Genomic DNA, 27815 nt, shown 5'->3' with positions numbered 1-27815 from the left:
AGAGAGAGTGAGAGAGAGAGAGAGAGAGAGAGAGAGAGAGAGAGACGGAGACAGAGAGACAGAGAGAACTCCCTCTACATCATAGGAGATAGCTCAGAGGGCTGGGGACCATCCCTTACATGTGTGAGGCCCTGAGTTTGATCCTTGACACCATCTCCCACCTCCCTCATCAGCACCACACAACACCCTGAGGCATGGCCCTGTGGTGCTCACTGCAAATGAAGCATAAAATCTCTGGGCCCAGGCACTGTCAGGTCTGTGCAGTCAGACCAAATATCACCTGAATCTGATATTTGACAGACCCTCAATACAGTTGGGGAGCCTTGCCCCCGCCAACCCACTAAGGCTGGGAGATAATCCATTGCCTACACCATAAGGTCTGAGGACTTTTCTTTCCCTTTAATCTGTTAATGTGGGAAACATGAAGAAGTGGCCTTAAAAAAAGAGTGAGAGGAACATAGGTATACCACATGGTTGACACTAAACACATCATACATGATGCTAAATTCAGCTTGATAAAAACTAGAAACCGTTTTTCATAGAAAATGCCTTTATTATAGTGCAAATAACTTTCAGCAGTGACATAATAATGTGAGAACACATTTAGTAACATTTTACACCACACAGTAAATAAGAAAGTGTTTCTTTGAAAATATGTCGTCATAGGAACATTATTTCTACATTAATGTCAGAAAATGCCAGGTTTCTCTCAAGGCAACAGGGTTTCCTGTTAGGCCCAGTGGCTATTTCTTCTCTTTTGGTTTGGTATGGTTTATGCACCTTGTACACACCCATTTGAATTACCCATGAAACAGATATTTTGAAAGGCAGTTTTTTGTCTTTTACAGGAGTGTCTATTTTTGTTGCTTTTAAGGAAAAAATCAAGGTGAAATGAATAAAGTGATTAAGAAGCAAGATAAGCACGTAGTAACAGCTGCATCTATGGCATATCTTTTGAATATTTTCCTTTTAATACAAACAAAAGGATTTGCCATCTTAACAACTCATGGTCAGGGATTTTTGCTAAGGTTGGTAAGATTTGAAATGGTATTTTAATTAAAAAAAATTTTTTTAAGACAATTCTGGTTTAGCCCAGAAAGTAGAAGTCACTTTTGTTAACTTTCAAGTAGATACATTCACTCCAATTTGTTGCAGAAACAGATTGTCAAAAGCCTGCCTTTTATTCCCCCAGAGCCTGATTGTTACTTGTTATTTATAGTCCTTGGTTTTGGCCATATTATAAAATTAGGGCTCTGGTCAGAAATAACTCCTTACATACCTAAATGCTTTCCTGTGAAGCTTTAAATTGCACTTCCCATTCTGAATTCCCACTTTAGGACCTCACATGCCAATGAAAGGATGTGAATACGGTTTTCTGTTTACAGCTGATGATTAGTACAGCTGAGTTTAGCTATATGGAATCAGACCCTCGCATTATTCAGACAAACTCCAATAGGCTTAACCAAGAGGGTTCCACTGACCTCAGAGAGAAAGGGTTAACTGTATCTTTACACTAAGCCGCCTAAGAGCTTGGCTGCTAACCAGCTAGCTGATCAGGAGAGTGTCAATTCCAATTAGTACACTCTCCACCTCTCTAGTTTCTGCTGAATTATGCAGGAGTGGGAATGGAGGGCTACCGAAAGGACACCTTCAGTTGTGATCTGCTACCTTAAGAAGGATCAAACCCCTATTATTTCCAAGGCGCCCTCTTAGATTCTCTACTCTTTCTCACATAGAGCAGCTTTACAAATCACAAGCTGTTAATCACAAGTTTGAAAATACCTGGGCCCTGAACCAGCCTCGTGGCTGAATACAGCCCATTACATCAGCTGGTAGGTCAAGCATTTTAATGCCCAGCCAGTCTTATTTGATAATGTACCTTCGTATATAACACAATGGAACTGCACGACAGCTTCGAAGTTGAGAAGAACCTAAATATATTACCCATAAAAAAATTCACAACTTTAATTTGCTTTTTCTTAGACTTTGGTACCGAAACACTGTCTACATTCTCAGCACGTAGAGAGGACATGGCCACTTCAGTGCCTCTGCATGTTGTGTAAAAACAAAACTCAAATGCAAAGCAAGACAAGGACATGTCATAACAAGACGCAGTATGCTATACAAACAGAACCTAAATAATATATAAATACACCCCCACCCCAGCACCCCGTCCCCCCACTACCTGACCAAAGCAGTGCCAAGGGTCTCTCCAGGGCCAATGCAGTTTGCGAAGTCCAGTTCTCAGAAGGCCAACCTTCCTCGCCTTGGGCTGGCACTCTGGGCTGCTCCTGGAGGTAGTGCTGGGAAACTCCCACAAGCCCAGGTGGAAGTCTTCACACCATTGGCTGGCTGGACTCAAAGACCTAGAGTCCTGGGATTTAACCTTCCAGATAAACTAACTGGATCATTTTCTAATCTGAATCCTGTCTATCCTAATATCTCAGCAATGCCAACTCAGTAGGAAGCATCTTCTACTCTAAAGCTCAAAAGGCATTAACACAGGGATATTGGTGAGGGTCACATAATAAAAGTTATACAATGAGCTAACAGCTTAAGTTGATATAAATTATTTCCAAGTAAGTTATTTGGGGCCACTTGCTTCTGCTTTATATTGCATTCCAGAATTATCTTCATACTACGCTTTTTAGTTTATGTAATAGTCATTTAAAATTGTCTATGCAATCACCTCTTTCTAACTAGGCTTAACAACTTAAAAATTATGATGTAAATATAGGGGAAAGTATTTAACTAGTTTTAAGGAAGCCAGTACTGCGTTAATTCACAGTAAGGAAAAAGGCGATACAAATAGAATTTTGTGTAATCTTCAATAACTTGTAAAGCAGTTTTATCAAAATGTTGCAATTTCCCCAAAAGCACTTACAGCAATTTATATCAAGAGATCCTAATTTAAGGGGCATGTAGAATACAATTCAATTCTTTAAGGTAGAAATTATCTGATTCATGATTGTAACAATTTCCCCCCTTAGATTTAGGATATTTGTACATTCAAAAGTTTGTAACTTGCTGTTCTTGAGACATTTATCATTTTCTTATACATAAGTTGAGTATAAATAAATAACTACAAGAAAGCTTTAAAAATCTCCATTAACATTATGCTGTGAAAAAAAAAAAACCCACAAAAAAAAAACCAATCACACCTTGAACAACCTACATTCTAATGTAAATACCCTGACTAAAATGTTGGTTGTGCTACACAATTCATCTTCAGTGCAGAAATGAATTGATTTCGGTGTACCGTTTTAAGTCTTTAATACTTTAGTTTCTAAAGATAATCTTGCTTTGAAAAGATGAGTAACTTGCTCTCAAATCACAAATCATCACAAATCCATTTCAGGTTAGTCTCAATAAAATCCAGCATAAGTGTATTTGTTCTGGGAATAATGGCTCGGTGATTTTGCTCCAACAGTTTTCTTCTTAAGGGCAAACCATGGTTGAAATCTGTCACTTTGGGTTTAAACTACACAGAAAGAAGAGAGTGAGGTTTGCCCTTTGATTTTGTTTTCTAAGTCTCCAGGTCTTGCTTGGATCTTTTCCCAGACTGATAGATAGTTGTGGCACCTTTATCTATTTGAAATATAGGTGGTTTAAACAACATCAGCCAAGCTTAGTGATCTGGAGGTCCCCATTTATTTTTATGGTGTTGATTGCAGACAATGTTTGAATGCGATGGTAAAAATCAAAAAGTTGATGTCCATCCACAAACACTCTGAAACGTGGGTGTTCACAGAGAATTTCCACCTGGAAGGAACAAAACAGTAATTCTCAATTTCACAAGATCAATGAACCTTGTCAGGAAAAAAACAACAACCAGTAATAAATAAAATTGATTCTTAGACAACCTAGGAATTTGGAGCCTAAAACCCCAGCATAAATTAAAAAATCTGCCAGTAATTTATAATTGGTCCTCAGTATCCATATATTTTGCAGTCATTATACATATATATACAGAGAGAGAGAGAGAGAGAGAGAGAGAGAGAGAGAGAGCAAGAGAGAGCACTGTAAGCACTGTAGCACTGTCATCCCATTGTTCCGAGCACCAGTAATGTCTCCATTGTGAGACTTGTTACTGTTTTTGGCATATCGAATAATCGAATATGCCATGGGTAGCTTGCCAGGCTCTGCCGTGCTGGCGGGATATTCTCGGTAGCTTGCCGGGCTATATATATATATATATATATATATATATATATATATATATATATATATGCCACCAACCCCAAGGTTAGGTTGGCTGAATCAAGAATATGAAACCAAAAATGAAAAAAAAAAAAATTGGAGTTCAAATCTCTTCAACTACCAAATATACTTCAGAGAAAGATGGCAACATCTTCATAGTTCTGAAACATCAGAGTTCACAGAAATCACATACATATTAGAATACAGATTTCTGGGCTCCACCCTCAAAATTCCCAATCTACTGTAAAGCCTAAGTATCTGCATCTCTAGTTCTAAGTGATGACTCTGTTGGAACAGAGAATACACTTTCCAAACCATTGCTTTACACCATCCAATACCCTTCAAAGATTAAAAATTGCTAATACTTGCACATTCTTTTTCTTACACTTCAGAAAGAGGTGTCTATTAGCATGGATTTATTGATCAGGCACTTAATGCCTCCACTGGCTACCTCTGCAATTCTATCCCACCTTTAGAGGAGCCTCACACAAGACAGAACTGATACCCATTAGTAGCATGTAATAATAGTCTAGACTCAAACACAGTAAACATAAAGCAGAGGTTACACAGTAATTACCCTTGGACCATGGATGTATAATTAACCAGGCTTTGTTAAGTCAAACAGAAATACTGATTCCATATGGTAAAAGCTTTTTCCTCCTTTTTCTTAACTTAAGTAAATCACCATAGAGTTTAATCATTGGTTCTGGGCTGCTTTATTAAAAGCATTGGTATTCATAATGCAAGGAGATTCCATATGTGATATTAGTCACATTTAATTCATATTATTACTAAAATTATAGCACCAAGAAAGGCCGATTTCACTTCAATTTTGTTACTGGGAAGCATTATATTCCTCTTGGCAGAGTCAAAATCTCCGGTTACTCACGCTCCTGAGATATGCATTAAGATTCTTCTTCATTAAGAAACCAGCCAAGAGGAACCTACCGGGACTATTACCATCTTAGAGAAGGGGGAAGGGTAGGGATAAAGGCAGGGGGTATCTGTCCCAGACTCCAATTAGAAGAGCAACATATCTTAAGTCTATAATTGATGTGAAACCATGGATTCTTAGTTCTCCTCTAGACTATATGATGGGAAGAAAAATAATAACCTCTTTGTAAGGCCCCTGTAAACTTCTAGATGAAGAGCAACAGGTTAAAAGTTGTTCTGTTTTATTAGGTGTATTTGCAACACAGCTCTTAACTGAGTTGTCTTGATTGTGATGTATGTTAACAAGATAATGTTGACAACCTCATTCCTAGGTCTGACAGTCCAGAAAAAAAGCTTCTCCTAACTCATTGCTGACTTGCATCTCTTTGTCCTTTAAGAGGAAGATGCTGCTTAATTGGATATTTGGAATATGCTTCCTGCTCACTAGATAGTGGGGTACAAATCTATCTTTACACACTCTGGCTCAAGGGAAGTGACACAGGGTGACAATGGAATAATCTGAGACTACTTTACCCAGAGAGGGAAACAAAGACAGGGCCAGACCTCATTCCCAAAGGGAAGAGAGGAAAATGAAGTGATAATTCATCTGCAAACATTCCCTGGGGATGCAATTCAGTGGCACAGCACATGCCTTGCCTCACATGAATCCACATACATACATAATGTCATTTACCAGGGACTTGGGAAAGAGCTCAAAGGGGCTCAGGAAGTGCATCTCAGGCACCCTACAACCCCATCCCAGGGTATGGCCTGTGGCCAGCCGCAGTGCCACATCACTAAGCCCAAGCATCAAACCTCTAGTCCAGACCTTCTGGGCCAAATGAAGGGCTGGGGGGAAACCCTATTAAAGAAAAAATGCCTTAACTAATAAGGCTTAGTGCCATTTTGAGGGTAAAGAAAAAAAGAGGAAAATTCTAGATATTTACTAATTAGCTTTTTCCCCCTCTCTCCTCCCCACTTATTAATGTTTTATTAATCAATCAGACGTTTGTAGGCAGATATCTATTATATGCCTCGTACTATGTTGAATATTACATAGCAAAGTTCTCTGAACAATCTGGACATATAAACCCGGGTTTATTTACCAAATTTACTGCTAAACAGAGCCTTTAGCTCCTGTGGCAAGAACTGATAAATAACAGAATAGAGAGATCTCCTGGTCTATTTTCTATTTTTCTCACCATCAAGGGACATATTTCTTAGACATGCAGAAATTCTGGCTACTCAGAGCACGCTTGGCACACACTCGATGAATACATCAGTGCTACGCCAAGGGCTGAAGCACTCGAGGTACTTACTCTGAACGGCTGGTCTGGGATGAATGGAAAATAGGGGATTGCTGACTGTTCTTCACCCCTCTCCCCAGATATACACGAATTTCTGAGAAGCTGCCTGTCTGTGAACACAGCTTTGAGTTCAATGGCCACATCAGCAGGAGGATCTTCAGAGTCACCACAGGTCAAGCTGATAGCAAAGCTGCAAAGAAAACCATCTCCCTTATTCGGGGTTTTGGCTGTAACAACAGATAACACTGACCCACGGCCCCAGCTACCCTCCTCTGGGAATGCCCGATTTGAAATTTTTTCTAAAAAATTTTTAATGAAACACTGTGAGATAGAATTACAGACTTACACACTTTCGTGATTACATTTCAGTCATACAATGGTCGAGCACCCATCCCTCTACCAGTGCCCATTCTCTACCACCAGTGTTCCCAGTATCCCTCCTGCCACCCCCACCTTCCCCCTCCCCCCGCCTCTGTGGCAGACACATTCCCTTTTACTTTCTCTCTCCTTTTGGGTGTTGTGGTTTGCAATACAGGTATTAAGTGGCCATCATGTTCGGTCTATAGTCTACTTTGAGCACACGTCTCCCATCCCGAGCGAGACCTCCAAGCATCCTTTGCTCGGTGGTCCCTTCTCTATCTCAGCTGCCTTTCCCCCCAGCATGTGAGGCCGGCTTCCAAGCCATGGAGGAATCCTCCTGGCCCTTATCCCTACTATCCCTGGGTGTCAGTCTCCCATTATATTACTTTATATTCCACAGATGAGTGCAGTCATTCTATGTTTGTCTTTCTCTTTCTGACTCATTTCACTTAACATGATACTCTCCATGTCAAAATTTTATTTTTATTTTATATTTGGATATTTGGGTCACACCCAGCTATGCTCCAGGCTTACTAATGGCTCTCTGCTCACGAATCACTCCTGGCCAGACTCAGGGAATCATATGCAGTGCCAGGGATCAAATCTGAGTTGGCTATAAGGCAAGTTCCTTCCTCCCAATCGCATTATTTTAATGGGCACCAACTCTACACAAGAGGTGAGACTACAGAGAAGTAGGAATACAACCAAACCAGTTATTTTATTAAAAAAAAAAATTTTTTTTTGGTTTTGGAGTCTCACCTGGCAGTGGTCAGGTCTTACTCCTGGTTTTGTGCTCAAGGATCAGGGATCATCCTGGCAGGCTTGAAGGAGCATAGGGTGTGCTGGGAATTGAACCCGGGTCAGCCATGAGCACGGCTGTACTACTGCCCTGGCCCCACTAAACCAGGTAGGTTAGTACTGAAAGGAGGTTGTGGGGAAAATATTCCCAGAGTGGTAAAAGAACTTCATCGGAATGTCAGATCCCCCACAAACTATCCAGACATCTGGGTCTTAATCCATTTCAGAATTCTCAAAAAAACAGTCTCAGTAACTGATCAGAGAGAAGAGCATCTTGAAGAGTTGGGTTCCTCTGTATATTGTGAGATCTTGCTGCAAGCACCAAGTTTAAAAACCATTAAGGACAAAAAGAATCCTTTGGTTTCCCTAAGGGTCAAAGAGAAAATGATGCGAGACTATATTTAAAATCTCTGATATAAATAGCTGTCTGGAGAAATGATGGCTGGGGTTCATACACATTCTTTTCATGGGAACATGGTACTTTCTTGGCACTCCCAACCAGCAACACTGGCCGCAGGGAGAGGAAGAGGAGGGGCAGTAAACCACAACAGAAGTGGGCAGGGCAAAGCTCTACAAGGCTGCGGATCAGGATCAGTCTTCAGGCGACAAGATGTGACTTACCTTTCAGGGTTGAGGTCTACGATGCCCATCACTAACACCTTCTTGCCCGGTCTCATGCCGCCTTTAATGTGCCCACAAAATGGAACTATCTGCATGGGAGGAGAGGAGCGGCGGCAAGTTTAGCGCTGGTTAAGGAGGAAACAAACCCTGGGATTAGGGGGAGCTGCCCCATGAGCAAAACCATTTAGGGCCGAAGAGGGTATGGGCAGAGAACAGAATCATTTACCAGTCGTGGGAAGTACACGTCGGCTTGATCTGGAGAGCCCAAGGAGTTGTTTAAATGCCCATCATCTAGTTTCTAAAAATAGAAGCACACAGATTGGCTTTCCACCGGCTTTGAAAGGGGGAGGTGGGGGGAGAGCAGGGACGAACCTACATAAATCTGGAGGAACCGGCAGCAATCCCAGAACAGTGGCAGCGTCTGCCTCACAGAGAGTCACCGAAATTACCGCAGCCCCCCCCACTCCCCACCCCCCCGCAACAAAATCCGCCCGTCCCAGCCGCTAGCCAAGCCTCTCCCCACACCCCCGGCCTTCAGAGCCCCGTGCAAACCAAGGTCGAGCCCCCACGGCGAGGCCAGGCCCCTCTCGCGCGGGAGGCGCTCGCCCCTGGACCCGCAGTCGCCAGGCCTGAACGCCGGGCCGGGGCCGGGGAGCGGCGGCCGCGCTCAACTTCTCTCCCGAGCGGTCCCATTTCCAAGGGGAATCCCGGGACGCGCGGGGCGCCCGGGCCACACTCCCGCCCCCCTCCCCCCGCGCACACCCACACGTGCGGCGCGCGCACACCTGGCCGGCGGCCGCCGGGCACGCTTGGGGGGCTGCGGGACCCTCCCAGAGCACTCTCCCCGGGCCGGCGGCCCTGCAGCCCGGGGAGCCCACCCCGCCCCCCAACCCCCCCCCCCCCAGCAGCCCCGGCGAGCCCCTGCTAACAGGTCCCCCCGCGCCTGGCCGAGCCCGGGGAGCGCGGGGCCCGGCCGCAGGCTCCCAGCCGCGGGCAGGGGGTGTCCGGCGTGCGCTCGCCGCCGCACTCACCACCACAGCATCCCCCTCGGCCACCGATCCCGCCATCTTCCAGCGCGGCCCGGCGGCGGCGGCGGGCGGGGGACGCGGCGCGCGGGCGGGGATCCCGGGCGGTCCTGCGCCGCGCGGGGGCGCGGGTCCGAGGCTGGCTCCGGCGCGCGCACACCCGCGGGCACGCGCGCGCGCACCCGCCGGGGCCCTGGCGTCGACCCCGCAGGCCCGGCCGGGGGGGGGGGGAGGAGGAGCGGGGGGGGAGGGGAGGGGAAGCGGCGCGGCCGGGGAGGTCCCCGGGGGTCGCCTCTGGCCCCCGCGCGCCTGCCGCGTTGGGGCTCTCGGCCTCCGCCGGGTGCTGCCGGTGGAAGAGAGGTGCAGAGGGCCGCGCCGCGCCGGCCCGGGGTGGCATTTAAAGGCCGCCGGGGCCCGGTTCGGGAACCGGGAACAGGGCGGGGACCCGGCGGAGCTGCCGTGGCTTGCTCAGCTGGCCCTGCCCCTTGGCCATTGGACGGTGGCAGGGGCGAGACACGGGCCTGTCCAGGTCGGGGCGTCGGGAGGGCTGGGGCCCTCTCTGTCCTCCCAGCCTGTGGGGGTGGGTGGGGCTGGACCCTGGGGAAGTGGGGGGCGGGCCTACTAGGTCACAGGTGCTTGTGACACCCCCCTCTTCCAGCCCTCCTCCCCGCCGCTGCCTCCTTGTGGGAAGGAGGAATAGGGCGGGGGCGAGGGGGGCTGGCAGGTGGAGCCGTGGAAGCTGAGGTCCAGGGAAGCCTGGGGGATGCGGGTGACAGTCCTTGCCGTGAGATTTCTTTCAAGAATCCCACTAAAGTGGGGTGGGGTGCGGTTTTGGGGAGACACTAAACGGTCTCTAGGCTTGTATAAGGAAATATTTGAGTCCAAAGAGACATAGAGCATTCATTGAAGAGTATATATTCCAGCGGCCATTCCCTGCGGGTGGGGAGGGGTGTGCATCCCCTGAAGAGCCCTGGGATAGGCGGCTGGCTAAGCCATTTATTTATTTTTTTGTTTTGGGGGCCACATCTGGTGATGCTCAGGACCGACCGTCATCTCCTGGCCCTGCTTCTGCCCTGCTCTCTCCCTGCCATTGTCTCTGAGGCTGGCCTATCGCTGTGGCTTTTGGGTATTAGCTTTCACTTTATGGACCGGCGCTAATAGAGGAGGGATCACCCCTGCCAGGGATGAAGCCCAAGTTGGCCACATGCGAGGCCAGGCAAGTGCAATCCTTTTGTCCCTGGGTCTGTGTAAGTCTCACCACATTGAACTGGTCACACTGAAAACACTGCCTCCCTGATCTTTCCAAGTCAGCTGTGCAGTCTGGGCTAGTACTTACCTATTGAAAACTTCCTGCTTTCTTTTGTAGAGTGTTTCCCAGAGGGTGCACCCTCTTTAATCCCAAGGCACTAATTTATATATGGCCTTTCCACATTGGGATAATGATGTAATGTGGCAGATAAAGCTGTATCAACATTCCCTTGATTAGGTGACATCTTGGCTTCAACATTCCATGGTGTGATTCACCCTATGTTTTACACTAATTAAGGACAGAGCCTGTGTGACCTATTGCAGTCCTGGGGGTCCCCCGGAGCTCCCTTCCAGCCATTGGTTCTGAGGCTGGCTCTTCACTGTGGTTTTTGGGTCTTAGCATTCCCTTTATGGACCAGAGCTAATCGTGGCAATCACAGTCTACTAAGAGAATTGTCGTGCACCTGCCTGTAAACCACAGTCACATCCATTCCGTGTGAATTAGGGGCTGACCACAGCACACTTGTGGCTTGCATTTTTTGCTCTTGTCTGTCTTAGCTCAAACTCATGCCTAGTACTAGGCAGTCACAGGAAATTATCGACATTTTGGATGCACACTTCAATCTACCAATTTTTGAGCATGGTTTTGGGAAAAATTTTTGATACTGCTCAGTCGTTAGCTTGAATTAAGAGTGACACTATGCATTGGGGTAGTATGGTAGGTTCAACTCTTGACTCTACAATGAAAAACTGGATTACCCTGGACGAATTGTTACTTCTGTGTCCCAGTTTCTTTGTGAACTAGAGATGACAGCAAAGATGATAACTACAGTAGGGTTTATCTCATGTTATTGGGAAGATTAGGTAAATAGGTTCCCATACCTTCCTTAGAATAGTACCTGGCACATAATAAGCACTTACTCTACAAAAACAACCAGTGCCTGTCATGTGCTGGGGAATCCAGAAGGGGCTTTTAGTTGAGTTTACATTCAAGTGGAGAAAATGTTGGGGGGGGGGGGAGGCTGGTGGGGGAGGGGTTGGGGGGAGAGGGGTTGGAAAAAATGGTTGCTGGCAAAGGGACCTGTCAGTCCCCCAGGTTTGTGAATTAAGCAGTGGGTGTGGTGACTGAAAGAAGTTGAGAAATTAATAAAAATATGGGGCTGGAGTGGTAGCACAGTGGGTAGGGCGTTTGCCTTGCATGCAGCCGACCCGGGTTCAATTCCCAGCATCCCATATGGTCCCCTGAGCACCGTCAGGGGTGATTCCTGAGCGCAGAGCCAGAGTGACCCCTGTGCATCACCAGGTATGACCCAAAAAGCAAAAAAAAAATTAATAAAAATAGGAACTGTGTAGATCATATGAAGCTTGGCTTTTACTAGGAAGAGCTGGAAAAATAATGAGCTTTTCTGAGCAAAGACTCCACAGGGTTCATCTGCTTCTGCAGGGAGAGATAGATATAGGGGGCCCTGGTAATGTACATTGGGAGGAAAAATACTGTCTAGAATCTAAAGCAGACCAAAGGCTTGAAGACCTTTGAGGGTCCATCTGAAGAGACCTGGGAAAAGCTTTGAGATGCAGAAGTCCAGGCTCAGAGCCTGGCTGAATGCCCAGGGAAGAGAGGCTTCAGTGCTGGAACAAGGCTACCCTAAGGTGTCAAAAGAAGGAGCTAGAAAGATGGTGCAGGGGTTAAGGTGCTTGTCTTCACATGGTCCCCAGTTTGAGCCCCAGCATCCTGCAGATGGTCCCCTGAGCACCTCCAGGAGTGATCCCTGAGAATAGACCCAGGAGTAAGCCCTGAGCACTGCTGGCTTATGGGCTCCCTCCTTCCCCCCAGAGAATACCAAAAGAAAACCATCAACAGCTCTGAGTTCAGCCCCTTGACTACTTCACTGGCAGTGGACTTGGGAGGCCCATTTTATCTAAAGTAACTTGACAGAGGAAAAGGTGCTCATCTGTCTGCCTCTCCCACTGAGATGTTTATTTCCTTTCTCTTACCTGTGTCTGTGATGTGTACTTTCTTACCTTTTGACGCATTTGCCCACATCTCTTTTTGGGATGTGTACTTGAATTTCCATTCTGGAGTAGTCTGAGTTCGTTTTTGAGCCCCCCATGCCCACCCCGCTCCATTATCAAGGCTGCTGCCTCTCTTCTCACTTCACATAAGCTACCCAGGAAACCCTCCATACTTTTTATGGTGGGAGTCTCATCCTTTACTGGCAACATCCTATATTTGCTCCCTCTGCTGTGTGGCTAGAATTCTGTGCTGAGGGTAATAGGCAGGAGAGACTGTAAGAAGCAGGATTTAGGAGGCTCTGGCATAACTCCAAGCAATGTGGCTCAGAATGGGGGAAGTGATGAAGATGCGAGAAGCCCCTGTTTTTGAGAGTTCAGACAGGCTTCTAAGTCTTCGTTTCTTGTAGCATTAAGGAGTTGAGCTCATTCTTCATTTCTTGTTAGCTCCTAAAAAGTTCTTCAATTCCTGAAAAGTTGCACAAGTACCATCTAAATTTAAATGGCTTTGAGAATAAGTGCTGTGAATGAAAATAACCTTGGGCTGAAACTTCCAATGAGTGGTTTTGTAGCATGAAGAATAACTCTTTGATTTGTAAGTGGAGTTGAAGATATTGGATCACTGGAGATGAGTTTCTTACATTTTAGAAACATAAAACTTAAAAAAAAAAGTATGGAACCTGCCCAGAACACTTTAACATGTTAAATTGCCTTTTATCCCCAAAGTGCTCAATTCCTTTTCAGTCTGCAGAATGGCTCATTTTGAATATGGAGAGCAGGGAGAAAGCCTAAGTGAATTTTTGTTAGTTAATCCTGAGCAGAATCAGAGTGCTTCTTATAGGATAAAGTCATTAGCAAAATTAATGAGTTACAAAGTTTAAACTTTTTTTGCTTGTAAAGTGAAGAATAGGTAAACTTCTCTCTGTGCTTTAACTATAAATTTTTAGGTCTACGGATAATGATCCTTTTTAAAATAAAATGCAACAGTGAATTTTCAGATAAACTACTTTACTATTGTAAACTACTGAAAATGCTAAACAAGAAGGGGGGGGGGAGCCGTCCAGCAGCTGATTAGCATAGAAAAAGAAATATAAATAGGTCTTTCAAGATAGAGTCTGCTAAATGATCTTCCCAGATAAAAAGATCCTTTTTCCCTTCCCATTTAACATGCTTTATTTAAATGTATGCATGCACAATTTCTATTCTTGGCAGAATACAGCACTGAGGTCAGTTCAGCAACCCTTTTATTTTGCCAGGTGCTAGATCCCAAGGACCAAGAAGAGATTCTAGAGAATGCAAAAATCGTTTCCTGAGGAGCTTTCAGGGAACAGTGGCAGGTAAGAGTGGTGAGGAAGCTAACAAAGGCCTCAGACCTGTGATGGTCTGAGCACTGAGGGAGGAGACAGACTTGCTTTTGAAGATGTCAGGCCACTTTCCAGAGGAGATGGCATCCTTTGACACCAGCCCAAACAAATTGAAGTCAAGTAGTATTGAAACCAATATTAGAAACCAAAAATACTTGTCTGGTTAGGGATAGTTGGAAATGATGGGAAGGTCCCCCTTATCTTTGTTTTTGAGGGGCCATACCTGGCAACGCTCAGGGGTTACTCCTGGCTCTGCACTTAGGAATTACTACTGGTGGTGCTCGGGGGACCATATGAGATGCTGGAATCAAACCTGGGTTGGCACCATGTGCAACTGCAAGGCAAGAGCCCTTTCCAACTGCATTATTTCTCCAACGTGCCCTCCTCCACTCCCCCTCAAACCTATTTTTTTTTTTTTTGCAAAGAATAAGAGGATAGAAACCTTAATCAGAGTTTAATTTTTTTTGCAGTCACATGGGAAGTGAGCCTCAGGAGATCAGCCCCAGAGGGAATTTATTGATCACCCTGGCAGCCACCAGCCTGTAACCAACTCTTTAAAAACAGGCTTCTTTGGCTTTTTTGTTTGTTTTGATTTTTTGGGGGGGTGACTGGTTTGGGTCACTCCTAGTGATGCTCAGGGATTACTCCTAACTCTGCACTCAGGAATTCCTGGTGGTTCACAGGGAAATCATATGGGATGCCAGAGATTGAACCAGGTTGGCCACATGCAAAGCAAATGCCCTACCCCATGTGCTATTGTTCTGGTCCCATAAGAACCTTTTCTTGTGAGCATGCTGACAAGACAGCTACTTTGAAGATGTGAACCTACAGTCTTCCAACCAGTGGGCGTGTTGCCAGTAAAGCTCTCTCTTTTATTTTTTATGCTTGGGCCATAGACAGTGGTACTCAGGGGCTATTCCTGAGTACTTTGTACTCAGGAGTGGCTCCTGGTGGTGGTCACATGTGGTCCCAGAGATTCAAACTGGGGTCAGCTGTAGGCAAGGCAAGCGCCTTATCTGTTCTACGAGCCCTCATCCTCAGCACTTGATATTTTAGGAAATGACATTTTCAGAAATTTCTCGTCAGAAAGAACGCTAACCTATGCATTATGGAATGCTGAGCACTAGGTGCCAACAGAATCTTGGGATATTGGGATAGCTCAAAAGCTGTGAGCCAAAAAAACTCTTTAGCTATTGACAAATGCCTCAGGGGAGGCAGTTGAGAAACAAAGATTTGGATGATGCTTTAAGATTCCTATTATTCACATTTATGTATGCTATAAAATTTATCTAATCTAATCTTGAGTAAAAATGCACAGAGGAGAAACACCTTCCCTTTTATTTGGCAAGTCATTGCTTCCTGACTCTTCAGGAACATTTCCCAAATGGGCCAACAAAGAACTCCACGGTGCAGAAGGCCCGTGGACATAGCCACACCTCAAAATGACAGAGTGCCATTGAGAGCTCTGTGTGAATTCTGCATAATATATTGTCATGTTTAGTTTGATTAATTTTTTTGTATCATCACGTTGATTTTATTTATTTTTAAATTTAATTTTATTTCATTTGAGAGTGGGGTGGCACTCCCAAACAGTAGTCAGGGAGTTCTGGAGCCACTCCCGGTAATTTCTCGGGCAATTGGGCTGGACAGCAATGCTTGGGCTGAGCCATGCATCATATTTGTTTCGATGGAATGTAACATGCTCCCATACCTGTAAAAAGAATAAAAATCACAGCGTCCTAGATATGTACCAGATGACTTGCAGGATGTTTGTAGTCTTTGAATACTCAGACTGCAGTTTCATAGACCACTTGGGCGTCCCAGTGCCATCATGATTTTTATTTTGTTTTGTTTTTGTTGGGGGCAAGCAACAAAACTTGTCACTTGGGGGGCGCTGGGGAGGGTCAAACCTGGGGGTGTTTAAGGCTTACTTCTGGCTCTGCAGGTATCACTCCTGGTGGTGCTCAGGGGACCATATTTGGTGCTGGGGATTGAACCTGTCCTAGGTGCATGCAAGGCAAGGGCCTTCACCCCTGCATTCTCTCCAGGTTCCTCCCCTCACCCCTGTGACTTTTTATCAGGCTAGTTTCTGAGCGCATGGAAAATATTCATGGAAGTAGCAAAATACACAAACTCAGCATTCTTATTTATTTATTTTTTTACCTTGTAAGGTAGGAGCTCAGACATTTATCAAGCTATTTTTTGTAATGTTTCACTACGTGATTCAAGTTCTTAATTATTTCAGGAACTGTGGTCACGGTTATCAAATACTTATTTTAGACACACAGACAAGTTTGTGTCCTAGTAATTAGGGGGCAACCATAGAACTTGGCAGCCTGTGCTGGTTCTTAACAATTCATTATTTTCAGATTATTTATGAGAAAACAAGAACCAGCCTCCTGCTCTGTGTTTTAATTACTTAGCACAGAAAGGATTGATGGCAGAAAATATCCACGCTGATGAGGACAATATTGAGCCCATTCCCACGAGGAGTCCAGGCTCAGAAGCGAACTCCGGGGCCTGTCTCCCGAGACCCCCTCCCGGGCCCTTCCGTGGCTCTGAGCAGTCGTTGCTGAAGAGCTCCCCTCCCTAGGAATCCTTCCCTGCTGGGAAAAGGGGAAAACTCTCCACCCAGCAAGACAGAAAGGACCTTACTTCCAGCCTCTGGAACTGGCAGCATGAATAAAAGATACTTTAAGATTTTTTTCCAGCTTTGTGTGTAGGCCAAAAGCCAAGGATTGCTTCTGTTTACTCCCCCTGCCTTGACCAACTGTTTCAAGAGGTGAATCTATGCTTCAGCCAGACTTTTGCCTATAAGGAATGTGGCAGCCCTGTTTGGCGGTGCTCCAGGCATCATTTCCCTCGTCATTTTTCATTGTACTTTACGTTTCTGTTTTCATTTGCTGGTTGGTAGTCATCTTTTTTTTTTCCCTCTGTGATTTTATTTTCCTGTTGTCAAGGGGCATAAAGGGTTTCTTTAGCTTTGGAGTTTCATGGAAACTTGCTCAGCTGGGCTGGGTGGAAGGAGACCAAGCCTCAGATTCAGCAGGCGTTTGGAAATCCTGACTAATGGGGAGGAAAACACAGAGGCCGGTTGCCAGGTGGTTATTTGAGTTTTAGGGATGTGTTTGGGTGACACAGATTTCTGGGCTTCTGAAAAGGTGAACGAGGCTGAGTTCTGAACAAACCACCGACTGGGAGAGACACTTGGCATCCCAAATGGGCTGACTGAATTGATTCAGAAAAAAAAAATCAGACTTCACTTATTTATTCAACAGTTCCTTATCGAGTGGAGCTCCGTTTTACTCTCATGATCTTCATTTTACTTTCTTTGGGGAGAAGGGGGGGAGCGAAACCCAAATAACCAAGTAGTTGCAAAGTTGCCTCTCCTTTCTGCTTGAGCCTCTTCACACAGGTATTTCCTCCCATTCTGTGGGTCTGTCTCTAGGCAGTGCTGCGTCTGTCCTGACAGTGTTCAGAATGGGCTGAAGGCCTGCCTTGCCAACATGGAAATCTAATCCAGAAAATGAAAAACAAGTTTTACCTGAGAACTGGTCTACAGAACTGAGCTTATCATGGGGGACAGGGCAGGGGGTGAGTTGGGGGAGGAGGGGACACGTTGGTAGAGAGTGTGGTGTTGGAACACTGCATGCATAAACTTTATTCTTAACTCTTATAGAGCACAGTGTCTAAAAATTAAGACATAAAAATAGCTTTAAAAATAAAATGGAATTTAGAGCTGGTTTCCATTCAGTCAGATAACATGGTTTCTATCTACAATTAGTTTGCGAATTCACGACTGAATTGTTCAAATGATTAATTAATCTCATGGAAGGCCTCAAATTCACACAAGGCAAGTGCTCTATCATTGAGTAACATCCTTGACCCAAAGAAAATATTTTGAAGTCCAGAAGCAGAAACTGGTGCGATAGTAAGTGGGTAAGGTGCTTGCCTTGCCTGCAACTGACCTACATTTAATTCTGGGCATATGGTCCCCTTAGCTAGGAGTGACCCCTGAAAAAAGAGCCAGGAGAAAAGAGCCAGGACTAAGCCCTGAGTGGGGCTGGGTGGAGCCCACCCTCCTTCTCCAAATAAATATAGAAGTTCAAATTGGCTATGTACATTGATTCAGATTATTTATGAGAAAACAAGAACCAGCCTCCTGCTCTGTGTTTTAATTACTTAGCACAGAAAGGATTGTGCATCGCATTTCATTAATTCAAGTCTTAGCCTAGTTGACTTGTTACTGCTACTAAACCTTAGTATTTTTGAAATGTTTGGGCTGAGTATAACCTTTCAAGATAGTCTAAAGTGTTTGTGTGTGTATGTGTGTGTGTGTGTGTGTGTGTGTGTGTGTGTGTGTGTGTGTGAGAAAGAGAGAGAGAGAGAGAGAGAGAGAGAGGAGAGAGAGAAAGGAAGGGAGGGAGGGAGGGAAGGAGGAAGGTAGCTATCTGTACATGTTTCTACGTCTGTTCACTTGTTATTTTTGATTCCTACTCAGGGAAACCCATCATGGGAAGAGAAATGTCAAATTTAAGGTTTTTTTTTTTCTTGAGATAACTGAAAACAAAGATCCAAATTACTTTTTTTTTTTCAATGTTGGGCCACACCTGGCGATGTTCAGTCTCACTCTTTGCCTTCTACTGAGGAATTACTCCTGGAGGTGTTTGGGGGACCATATAGGATGCCAGATAGCCAACTCTGGTTGGCCACATGCAAAGCAAGTGCCCTACCTCTCCAGTCCCACTTAATTACAGTTCTAGTTATTGAAGCTTTTTCTGCTTACAGATGTTTTCCTTGACTGTATGTGGAATCTCCTCATTCGTAACTTGATTCCCAGCCTGTTCTGCCCACCATCAGTTGTATGGGGACTTAATGATACAAAATAGCCTGTTTCTCCAGTAGCCCTAGCTTCTCCCCTGAACAGGTTAATCCACTTGTTTCCTGATCCTTCAGGCCCCGCCCTCTCCCTTCCATTAGCTCTGGGCTGTCCTTCTCCGCAGGTTCTTCCTCCACTGTCTGTCTTTAGTGAATTGTTCCCACCCAGGCTGAAAAAGAAAATGAAAAACAAATAAACATCTCCCCCCCACCCCAACCCCACCCAAGTTCTCCTTCTTCCTGTCTTTCAGGAGCCCAGAACTCATTCTCTTCTGTTTAGTCATCTTGGACAGATTGATGTCATTGTCAGGACAGGTCAAAAAATGAGTGCCATCCCATTGCAATCCAAAGTAATAGAGCTTACAACTTACAATTCTGGAGAAGTTATAGCTAAAGATTCTTTCTAGATGACTTACACAGATTAGCCTATGACGGGTGGTAGGCTATAAATAGAAATAAGAAATGAGTTTAGTGAGACTCATGGATGGAATATCTGAGTATGAGCAAAATGAGTGTTTCTGTCTTTTTTTTTTTCAGATCCAGTGATGGCTTTAATTTAATTACTGTTGTTCATCCTCAGTGCACTGATCGCAGCCCATGAAATAGTCACAGGTTCACTCAAAAGTCCTTGGAAATTATTATATGTTGCTGAAATAGAATCTCACCCCAAAATATGCAAGTGACATTTTAGGGTTGAGCTTGCAGTTAGTGGAAAAATATTTTAAAACAAATTATGTGACAGCAACATTCCTCAAAATCACTTAGGGGATTCTCACGGTATATGGAATAAAACCCTAAATCATTCACTGAATTTTCAAGTTATGGAAACTGAGCCTATCTCATCTCTAAGTTCATCTAAGGACCCAGATGACTGTATCATTTTTTTTAAAATGTGCTTAAATTCTTTTTGTTTTGTTTTTGGGCCATACTTAGCTGTGCCCAGGGGCCATGTGTAGTGCCAGGGACTGAACAGGGTGGTGATATGTAAGACAAGAAGTGCTTTTGCCCCTTTACTATCTCTCCAGCCCACTACCCACTCTTTCAGTTCTGCCTCCAGTTTCTTCTCAATAGCCAAATGCATGTATTCCTGGACATCTTTTTTATTTGCCTTTCTTTCTGCCTGAAACTTGAATCTTCAGGTACTTTTCTAGCTTCTAATTTTTACATTTTTAACTCACTTATTACTTTATGCAAGATTTTCCTGATGTTGGCTCTAGCCAGGCCACTATTTTCTTTTTTTTCTTTCTTATTTTTGTATTTGGTTCACACCTGGCAGTGTTTAGAGGTAACTCCTGGCTCTGAGTTCAGGGATCACTCTTGGTAAGCTCTGGAGACTATATGTAGTTCTGGGGATCAAATTTTGGTCCACTGCAAGGGGAGCAAGCACCAAACATCTGTACGATCTTTCCCATCCCAAGGGAAATTTTTTTTAGTGTTCCTAGTTTCAAACTATAAGACCAGAGAGACAGTACAGTATGAAAGGCACTTACCTTGCACACGGTCAACCCTGGTTCAATCTGCAGCACATAATGTGATCCCTTTAATATTGCCAGCAGTGATCCCTGAGTACAGAGCCAAGAGTATACCAATGGCCCCTCAAACTCAAAAACAAACAAACAAAACCCAACCCACCAAATTATACCCAATAGCATGTAAAATCTACAGTTGTAGCAAAAGTAAAAGTAAAAGCAGGAAGGAGACAATGAAAGCTCAATTAGTATAATGCTCTTTGGGAAGAGAACAAACTACTTTTAAAACTACCTTTAGAATAGCTGCTGCTTGGCGCCTGAACCATAGCACAGCAGGTAGGGTGCTTGCCTTTTAGGCTGCTGACCCAAGTTTGATTCCTGGCATCCTCTATGGCTCCCTGAGCACCTCTGGAAGCCAGAATTGTTTCCAGGGCACAGCTAGGAGTAAACCCTGGACATCTCTGGTGTGCTCCCCAAGCAAACAAACAAAAAGACTGCTAGTAACAAAGACTGGCACTAATTTTGCTTTTTGACCTTTTGCTCAAAGCAAATACTCTCTTCGAATTGCTCTTGGTTAGCTGAAACAGGTACTCAGGAAGGTAAGTATGTGATGTGTAAATGGTGTAATGTCTTCTTAAGTGGAGTTCTTTGGAAGCAGGGGTTGAAACAGACATTAGGAGCTACTTCTGATGGATTAACACATCTGAAGTGAAGGAAGAGAAGCAAGAACAAGTCAAATTGCAATGAAGTCTCAGCTAAAGTCAGGGCCAATATGGCAGGGAACTTAAGGCAAAGTCTTTCTACCAGGGGATCTTCCTCAAGCCCAGATTCCCGCCTTTCTAATATCTCTTTGCTTATCTACCAAACCCAGGCTCCTCCAGGAAGGACATGGCTCAGAAAAGGCAGCTCTTGCAACTGAGGCATGGTGGCCCTGCAGGGAGCTGGAGCTTATCATCAAACCATCCTCCCTGTTTCTAAGCATCTAGATCTTCCTCCCAAGGGGGATCTAGGCAGTGTACCTCTGAGTCAGCTCAGATATGAGCTAATTTTTCATGTTCATGATAAAACTATGAGGCAGGGCTTTTGTTATAGGTTAGAAAACCAAGGTGATCCTTGGCATCCAATATGGTCCAGAGAGTCCAACAGGAGTGATCTCTGAGCAGGAGCCAGGAGTAAGACCTGAATACTGCTGAGTGTGGCCCCCAAAACAAAACAAAAATAGGCCCACAAATGGCTCCTCTGGCTCCTAAATGGGTGTGATCCCAGAGGCACACAAACTAATCTTGGAACCCAGTGGTTTTTGGCAGAAATGCATCTGGACTGAGCATTAAACTACGGTGCTGTCCAACCCAGGGTGGGGAACGGTGTTTGTCCCTTCTGCTTTATTCAGAGCCTATTGGACAGCCAGGTATGAGACTACAGTGATGAGACATGTGGGGCCTCATGGGATTGGTGGTGGAACTGGACCCTCTCCCTGCCCCAATGAGGCCTCCAGTTGCTGCCCACGAATGGCTCCTCTGGCTCCTGAATGGCCATGATCCCAGAGGCACACAAACCAATCTTGGAGGCTTTTGTTAGAAATCCCAACAGACTTATTATTAAAATATCAGAAATCCAAAATCACGTGGCCGCATGACATCATATGATCTTCATAATCAGCAGTAGAAAACAAATTATCTAATGCTGCTTTTTCGGCAGGTCTGATTGTTGAGGAAAAATTCCAAATAATTATGGTGGGTCTTTTGTCGAAATATTGAATGTGATCAAAGTGGAGAGAGAGTAAAGTGGAAATCATCTGCACACAGGCAGGGGGAGGGGTGGAATGGGGGTTTACTGGGGTTCTTGGTGGTGGAAAATGTGCACTGGTGAAGGGATGGGTATTTGATCATTGTATGACTGAGACTTAAACTGGAAAGCTTTGTAAATGTTCTCATGGTGATTCATAAAAAATTTAAAAAAAACAAAAAAAACCAAAAATAAATAAATAAAATACTGTTAATGTAAGTTTCATGCACAAATGATTTCAACACCATACCCACCACCAGGATACCCACTTTATTCTACAAAGGTCCCTAATGCCCCTTCTATTCCATCTCCACTCCTAAGCTCAGTTTTGTGGACCATGTTCCACTTCTGTTGCCTTTGATTATGTGTTTCTCCCTCACCATGTGTCTTTAGGTCCCATATACGAGAGAAATCATTCTGAGTCTGTCCTTTTCCTTTTGACTGATGCCACTCAACATGATACCCTCTAGCTTCATCCATGTCACAGAAAATTGCATGATTTTATCCTTTCTTATAGTTGCATAATATTCCATTGTGCATATACTCCACAACTTCTTGATATAGTCGCCTGTAGTTGGGCACTTGGGTTGTTTCCATATTTTTGCTATTGTACTAAGTGCTGCAATGAATGTCACTGTGCACAGGTTCATTTGAATTAATGTTTTTGCGATTTGGGGGTAGATGCCAAGAAGTGGTATTGCTTAAGGCAAGGAGTGAGTAGGTGGAAGAAAGGCTATAAAATGCAGGGCAAGGCTAACTAGTTCCATCCTCTGCCAGTCACAGGAGTGAGATGTTAGGACAAAGGGCCCAGGGTGGCCCCAAGGGATGAGGTCACGGGAGGGGAGGAGGGATGAGCAGGTCTGAGCAGGGTTGGCCCTGGGTGCACTCCAGAAGTCTGATAAAACAGAGCCTTCAGAGGGGAATGTGTAACTTGGACTGAAGAGGGTGGAAGTGGGATTTATGGTAGCAAAAATAATTTTTTTCCAGTATGGCTTTGGAGTTACACAGGATAAAATCTTTAAGAATATAGTTGCAGGCTGGAGCGATAGCACAGCAGGTAGGGCGTTTGCCTTGCACATGGCCGACCCGGGTTCAATTCCCAGCATCCCATATGGTTCTCTGAGCACTCCCAAAAATAATTCCTGAGTGCAGAGCCAGGAGTAACCTCTGTGCATCACCAGGTGTGACTCAAAAAAGCATAAATAAATAAATAGAAGAATATAATTTCAAATTATGTTCTTAATTCTCAAATTTGAGTGCTGACTTCTAAAGACCAGGCATAGTTATGTAAAGAAGAAATTTGAAGCTGGTAAATTTTAGTTTGGATTATGCAGAATACACATTTCTGGGGCCAGAGCGATAGTAGAGTGGGTAAGGTGTTTGCCTTCCACGCAACCGACCTGGGTTCAATCCCCAGCATCCCATATGGTCCCTCAAGCACCGTCAGGAGTAATTCCTGAGTGCAGAGCCAGGAGTAACCTCTGAGCATTGCTGAGTGTGACCCAAAAAGAAAAAGAAAAAAAAAAAGAATACACATTTCCTCTCAACTGGCCATTCTATTTTTGTCTGGAAGAGTCCCTGCAATAGAACTCATTATCCTTAAAAGTTTTAGCTCCAGTAGAACCAACTGCTTTACCCTTTTCTGAAATTTGATAAAATCCCCTCTTTCAGCTTAATAGAGAAATTCTGTTTTATCCCTGGTCTTTGCCCTTATTTATATATAAAATTGTGAACCAGAAGGCTGGAAAACAACCTTGGTGGTATGTGCTCTTTGCAAATAGTAGAGACAAACTCTGAAACATGACATGGTCAACTTCCCAAACCAAATGTGTTCTCTGAGCCAGAGGGGACAAAGAATTCTTCTAGTTTGTCTTCTTCTATGCTTCAGACCAACAGTCATTTTTAACTCTTCACTGTTTGTGTCACCATCATCAATCCTCATGGTAATGGGTCTCTTTTTTGTCTGTCACATGTTCTACCACATGCTAATGGCTATTTTGCCATGATTTGTCCATTCTCATAACACATGAAGCTGCCTCAGAAACTTATCCTATAGTTCACAGCATAGAGCACTAATTGACAAAACAAGCGTGTAGATACTAGGAAGTAATTTACAGGTGTGAGAGAACTCACAATCCCACGTGCAGAGCCCACTCAGACTAGGTACTCAGGCTCATTTATCACACTGAACCAGTGTGGGAGAATGCAAAGAGACGTTTTCTCTGGAGCTGAATGTTTTCCTTAGTGCCATCTTCTCAAAAACCAACATGACTGGCAAGATACACAGCACTTTTTTTGGACAAATTATTTGTTTTTCAGGTGGGGGACCAAATAACATTTTGACAAACTTGAGGGTTTTATTGAACAATACTTCCCCGCAGACTTTATGAAATCAGAGTAAGAGTAAGTGTGGTAGGATTTGCAGTGATGGTGAAAGGGACAGACTTCTTAGAACGCATTACACTCCCTGGTGACCTTTTGACAGTTTTGAAATATCTTTCTGCAGTTGCTTCTCAGCAGGGCATAGTGCATGGGTCCTAGTAGAGAAAGACATTCCAGTCAAGGGTGGAGATGATAGTTCAAAGGCCTAGTCCTCATGCTGTGTATGTGGGATACCAGGGTTCAATCTCTCTGAGCATAGTCAGGTGTGACCACAAAGCCAAAAGAAAATTAAATTAAAAAGAAGACGTTCCCAGGACTCAAAAGATGCTTTGTTTCAGGACTTTGAGATACCTCTGTTTAATCCTGGACACTGCATTCAGAAACCACTTCTGCTTCAAAAACATTTGTTCAAAACCTCCAAGATCTGGATTCCGGTATCAAAAAGTGAATTATTTTGATAGGATTCTATGTTCTCCAGAATAATCAGGACATATTTTAAAAAATCAGAGCATTTGACTATGCAAGTGTGAAATTGCTAGATTATATACTAGGTTTCTAAAAAAATTTTAAATTTAAAAAATTAAAAAATTTTATTAATGAATCACCGTGAGATACAGTTACAGACTTACAAACTTTTGTGATTACATTTCAGTCATACAATGATTGAGTACCCATCCCCCCACCAGTGTCCAGTCTTCATTCTCCACCACCAATGTTCCCAGTATCCCTCCTGCCACCCGCCCTACTCTGTCCCGTCTCCCCTCCCCACCCCCACTGCTCTGTGGCAGGCACATTCCCTTTTAATCTCTCTCTCTCCTTTTGGGTATTATAGTTTGCAATACAGGTAGTAAGTGGCCATCATGTTTGGTCTATAGTCTACTTTCGATCATAGGCTAGTTTTAAGACTACTCTAAGTCTCTATCCAGTGTGACAACCAAAAACATAATTTTGTGTTCCTATATGTGAGACTGGGCTGGAGCGATAGCACAGCGGTTGGGCTTTCGCCTTTCACGTGGCCAACCCGAGTTCCATTCCTCCGCCCCTCTCGGAGAGCCTGGCAAGCTACTGAGAGTATGGAGCCCGCACGGCAGAGCCTGGCAAGCTACTGGTGCATATTGGATATGCCAAAAACAGTAACAATAAGTCTCTCAATGAGAGATGTTACTGGTGCCCGCTCGAACAAATCGATGAGCAATGGGATGACAGTGATATGTGAGACTGAACCCACCTTAGGTCAAATTCCGTTTCTCCTTCTAGCAAACAAAGACAAAAATACAATAATATCCAGTCATCAAAAATTCAACTTCTAAGAGATACTGATTCCCCGCCACCCCCCATCTCTGACCCCTTGTGCCCCTCAGAAGATCTCTTCATTAAACAGAGCTGATAAATTGAAGGGGCCTCTATCTGACATGACTTTTTGGCCAGCCCTCTGCCTGTCTCTTACAATGCCATCCACACACAGACTCCACTGCTTGGTGTTGCTCAAAATTCACTGTATATTTCTTTCATGAGATGACATTCAAGCTACACAAAGACAGCAAGGTCAATGAGTGCTGGAAGAGAAAGTGCGTGTAGCTCATAAAAACAAGAGGCACTTACAATTTAACAAGATTAACAAGTGCCGTTTAAAAGAGCTACCAGCCTGAGTCACAGAGGGGGAAAAAGATGTCATTTCAGTTCACTTGACTTTGCTGTCATGCCACGTAAGTCGGAAACTCTGAAAAACTTTGCATAAAACTGCAATAAAGTGTTTTGGGAAATGATCATATCTGTAATGATGATTGTTTTTGTACCTTTCCAGAAGGAATGAGTTTATCTTTTTTCAATGGCCCCATTTTTCTTCTGCCTGCTTTACTGGGAAAGTTACATCTGAAGTCTAACCATAAAAATCTAAGTTATTTAATGCACAGTACAGTCACACTGAACTCTTTTGGAATAATTTCTATCAAAAATACCTCCTCCTCCCCCAAAACCAAAGGCTATAATGGATTATCATTTGCAAATAGAGGAAGAGAATTCTTCCCCTTTGAGATGCATGAATTATATAATTGAATTCACCAAAAATATCATCTCTAATGTCTATTAATCTTATGTCTAGGCAAACCAGCTCATCTAGATCAGTGTTTTTAGCTTTTGTAACAACCACATTTTTAAAGACATACCACAATTTAAATTTTGTATGTTAAAAGTGATTGGCTTAATCACTTGAAGATCTCAGGAATGTTGAATAAACCCTATGTAAGCTAAATTTGCTAAATTCTCTATACAAAGAAGGATGGCTCAAATAGTGTGTGTGTGTGTGTGCGCACATGCACATTGTGACTCTGACAGGTAGTGATAACATGGAAATTTTTTCTCTTCCGCTTTTGGGGACTTGGGCTACATCAGTGGTGCTCAAGGCTTACTCTTGGCTCTGTGCTCAGGGATCACTTCTGGGGTTACTCCTGCTTGTCTGCTGGTGCTTGGGGAACTTTCTGTGGTGACAGGGATTAAATGGAGATCCATCACACGCAAGACAAGTGCATTTGTTCTATCTCTCCATCTGTTCTATCTTTCTAGGCCCTCTGTTCTTTTTTTGATACCTTGAACTTAGTGACTTGATATTGAGCTTCTGACATTCTCTGCTGAAACTTTCTATTGTCTTTTTTTTAGTTCAGCTACCCCACTCCCCAACACTACCTTTTTTTTATGTTTTCTCATTCTTTCTCCTGTTGAAGTTCTCTTCCATATATTTCCTCATTTCTGTTATTCACTTGAATTCTTCTACAAGAACAGTAACAGTACTGTAAAACAGAGTGAAAAACAAAATACTTTAACAACACTTAAAAAACACTTAAAATAGCATCTTTGGTAGTGGCAGACTGCTAGGTGGGAGGCAAATGGGGACAGGAGGGGTATTGGTGGGGGAAGTGGGCACTGGTGAAAGAATAGATCTTGAAAGCTGTATGCTGAAACCCAATTATGAATAGCTTTATAATTTCACAGCAACTAAATTGAAAAACCAAAAACCAAAAAAACTCTGCAATTCTTCCTTTAATCCTTAAATTGCTTCCAGTGATCCCTGCGACCCAAAATACAAGAAGATATTTGTTTGATATTTCTAATGTTGCAGAATTTTAGAGGAAAACTAAAACTCTAATGGAAATGCCTGGTCATGTTGTTATCATAGATCCCCCCTCCCACAATCTAATAACTTTCTCTGATAAATAAGAACACCAAGAACTAAAATTAATTTTATATACCACAGCACCAAATAAGTAAGGCTTCCTTAGTGTCTGCACATGTGTGAATCACTTGTATCACTTGTAGTCCCGTTGATCTCCGAATTGCTCTAGCGGGCGCCAGTCCCTGTCGCGAGCTAGTGTAGCCCAATGATACCTGCTCGCTCGAGGATTAGGAAGAGCCTCAAATTGTTCATTCAGAGATTTGACG

At 43.9% G+C, this 27815-nt stretch overlaps 1 protein-coding gene across 1 annotated transcript; it reads right to left on the bottom strand.

The window, feature by feature from the left end:
• Positions 1-532: 532 nt before the first annotated feature.
• Positions 533-9404, bottom strand: LGALSL (galectin like). Its single transcript, XM_055120582.1, has 5 exons — positions 9251-9404; positions 8446-8517; positions 8220-8308; positions 6453-6630; positions 533-3762 (listed from the first exon to the last, which is right to left on the bottom strand). The coding sequence occupies exons 1-5, from the start codon at positions 9284-9286 to the stop codon at positions 3619-3621; spliced, it is 519 nt and encodes a 172-aa protein (XP_054976557.1). The 5' UTR covers positions 9287-9404; the 3' UTR covers positions 533-3618.
• Between the last annotated feature and the right edge of the window lie 18411 nt (positions 9405-27815).

This window comes from Sorex araneus, chromosome X (genome assembly GCF_027595985.1).
Source record: "Sorex araneus isolate mSorAra2 chromosome X, mSorAra2.pri, whole genome shotgun sequence".
NCBI lineage: Eukaryota > Metazoa > Chordata > Mammalia > Eulipotyphla > Soricidae > Sorex > Sorex araneus.
The sequence above is the reverse complement of the archived record's forward strand: the minus strand, read 5'-3'. Positions and strand labels throughout refer to the sequence as shown.

Coding starts and splice junctions, on each gene's coding strand:
- LGALSL (XM_055120582.1), bottom strand. CDS start 9,286: ATGGCGGGATCGGTGGCCGAGGGGGATGCTGTGGTG. Junction 6,631..8,219: donor GTAGACCTCAACCCTGAAAG/GTAAGTCACATC, acceptor TTTTCTTTGCAG/CTTTGCTATCAGCTTGACCT. Junction 3,763..6,452: donor TCCCAGACCAGCCGTTCAGA/GTAAGTACCTCG, acceptor TGTTCCTTCCAG/GTGGAAATTCTCTGTGAACA.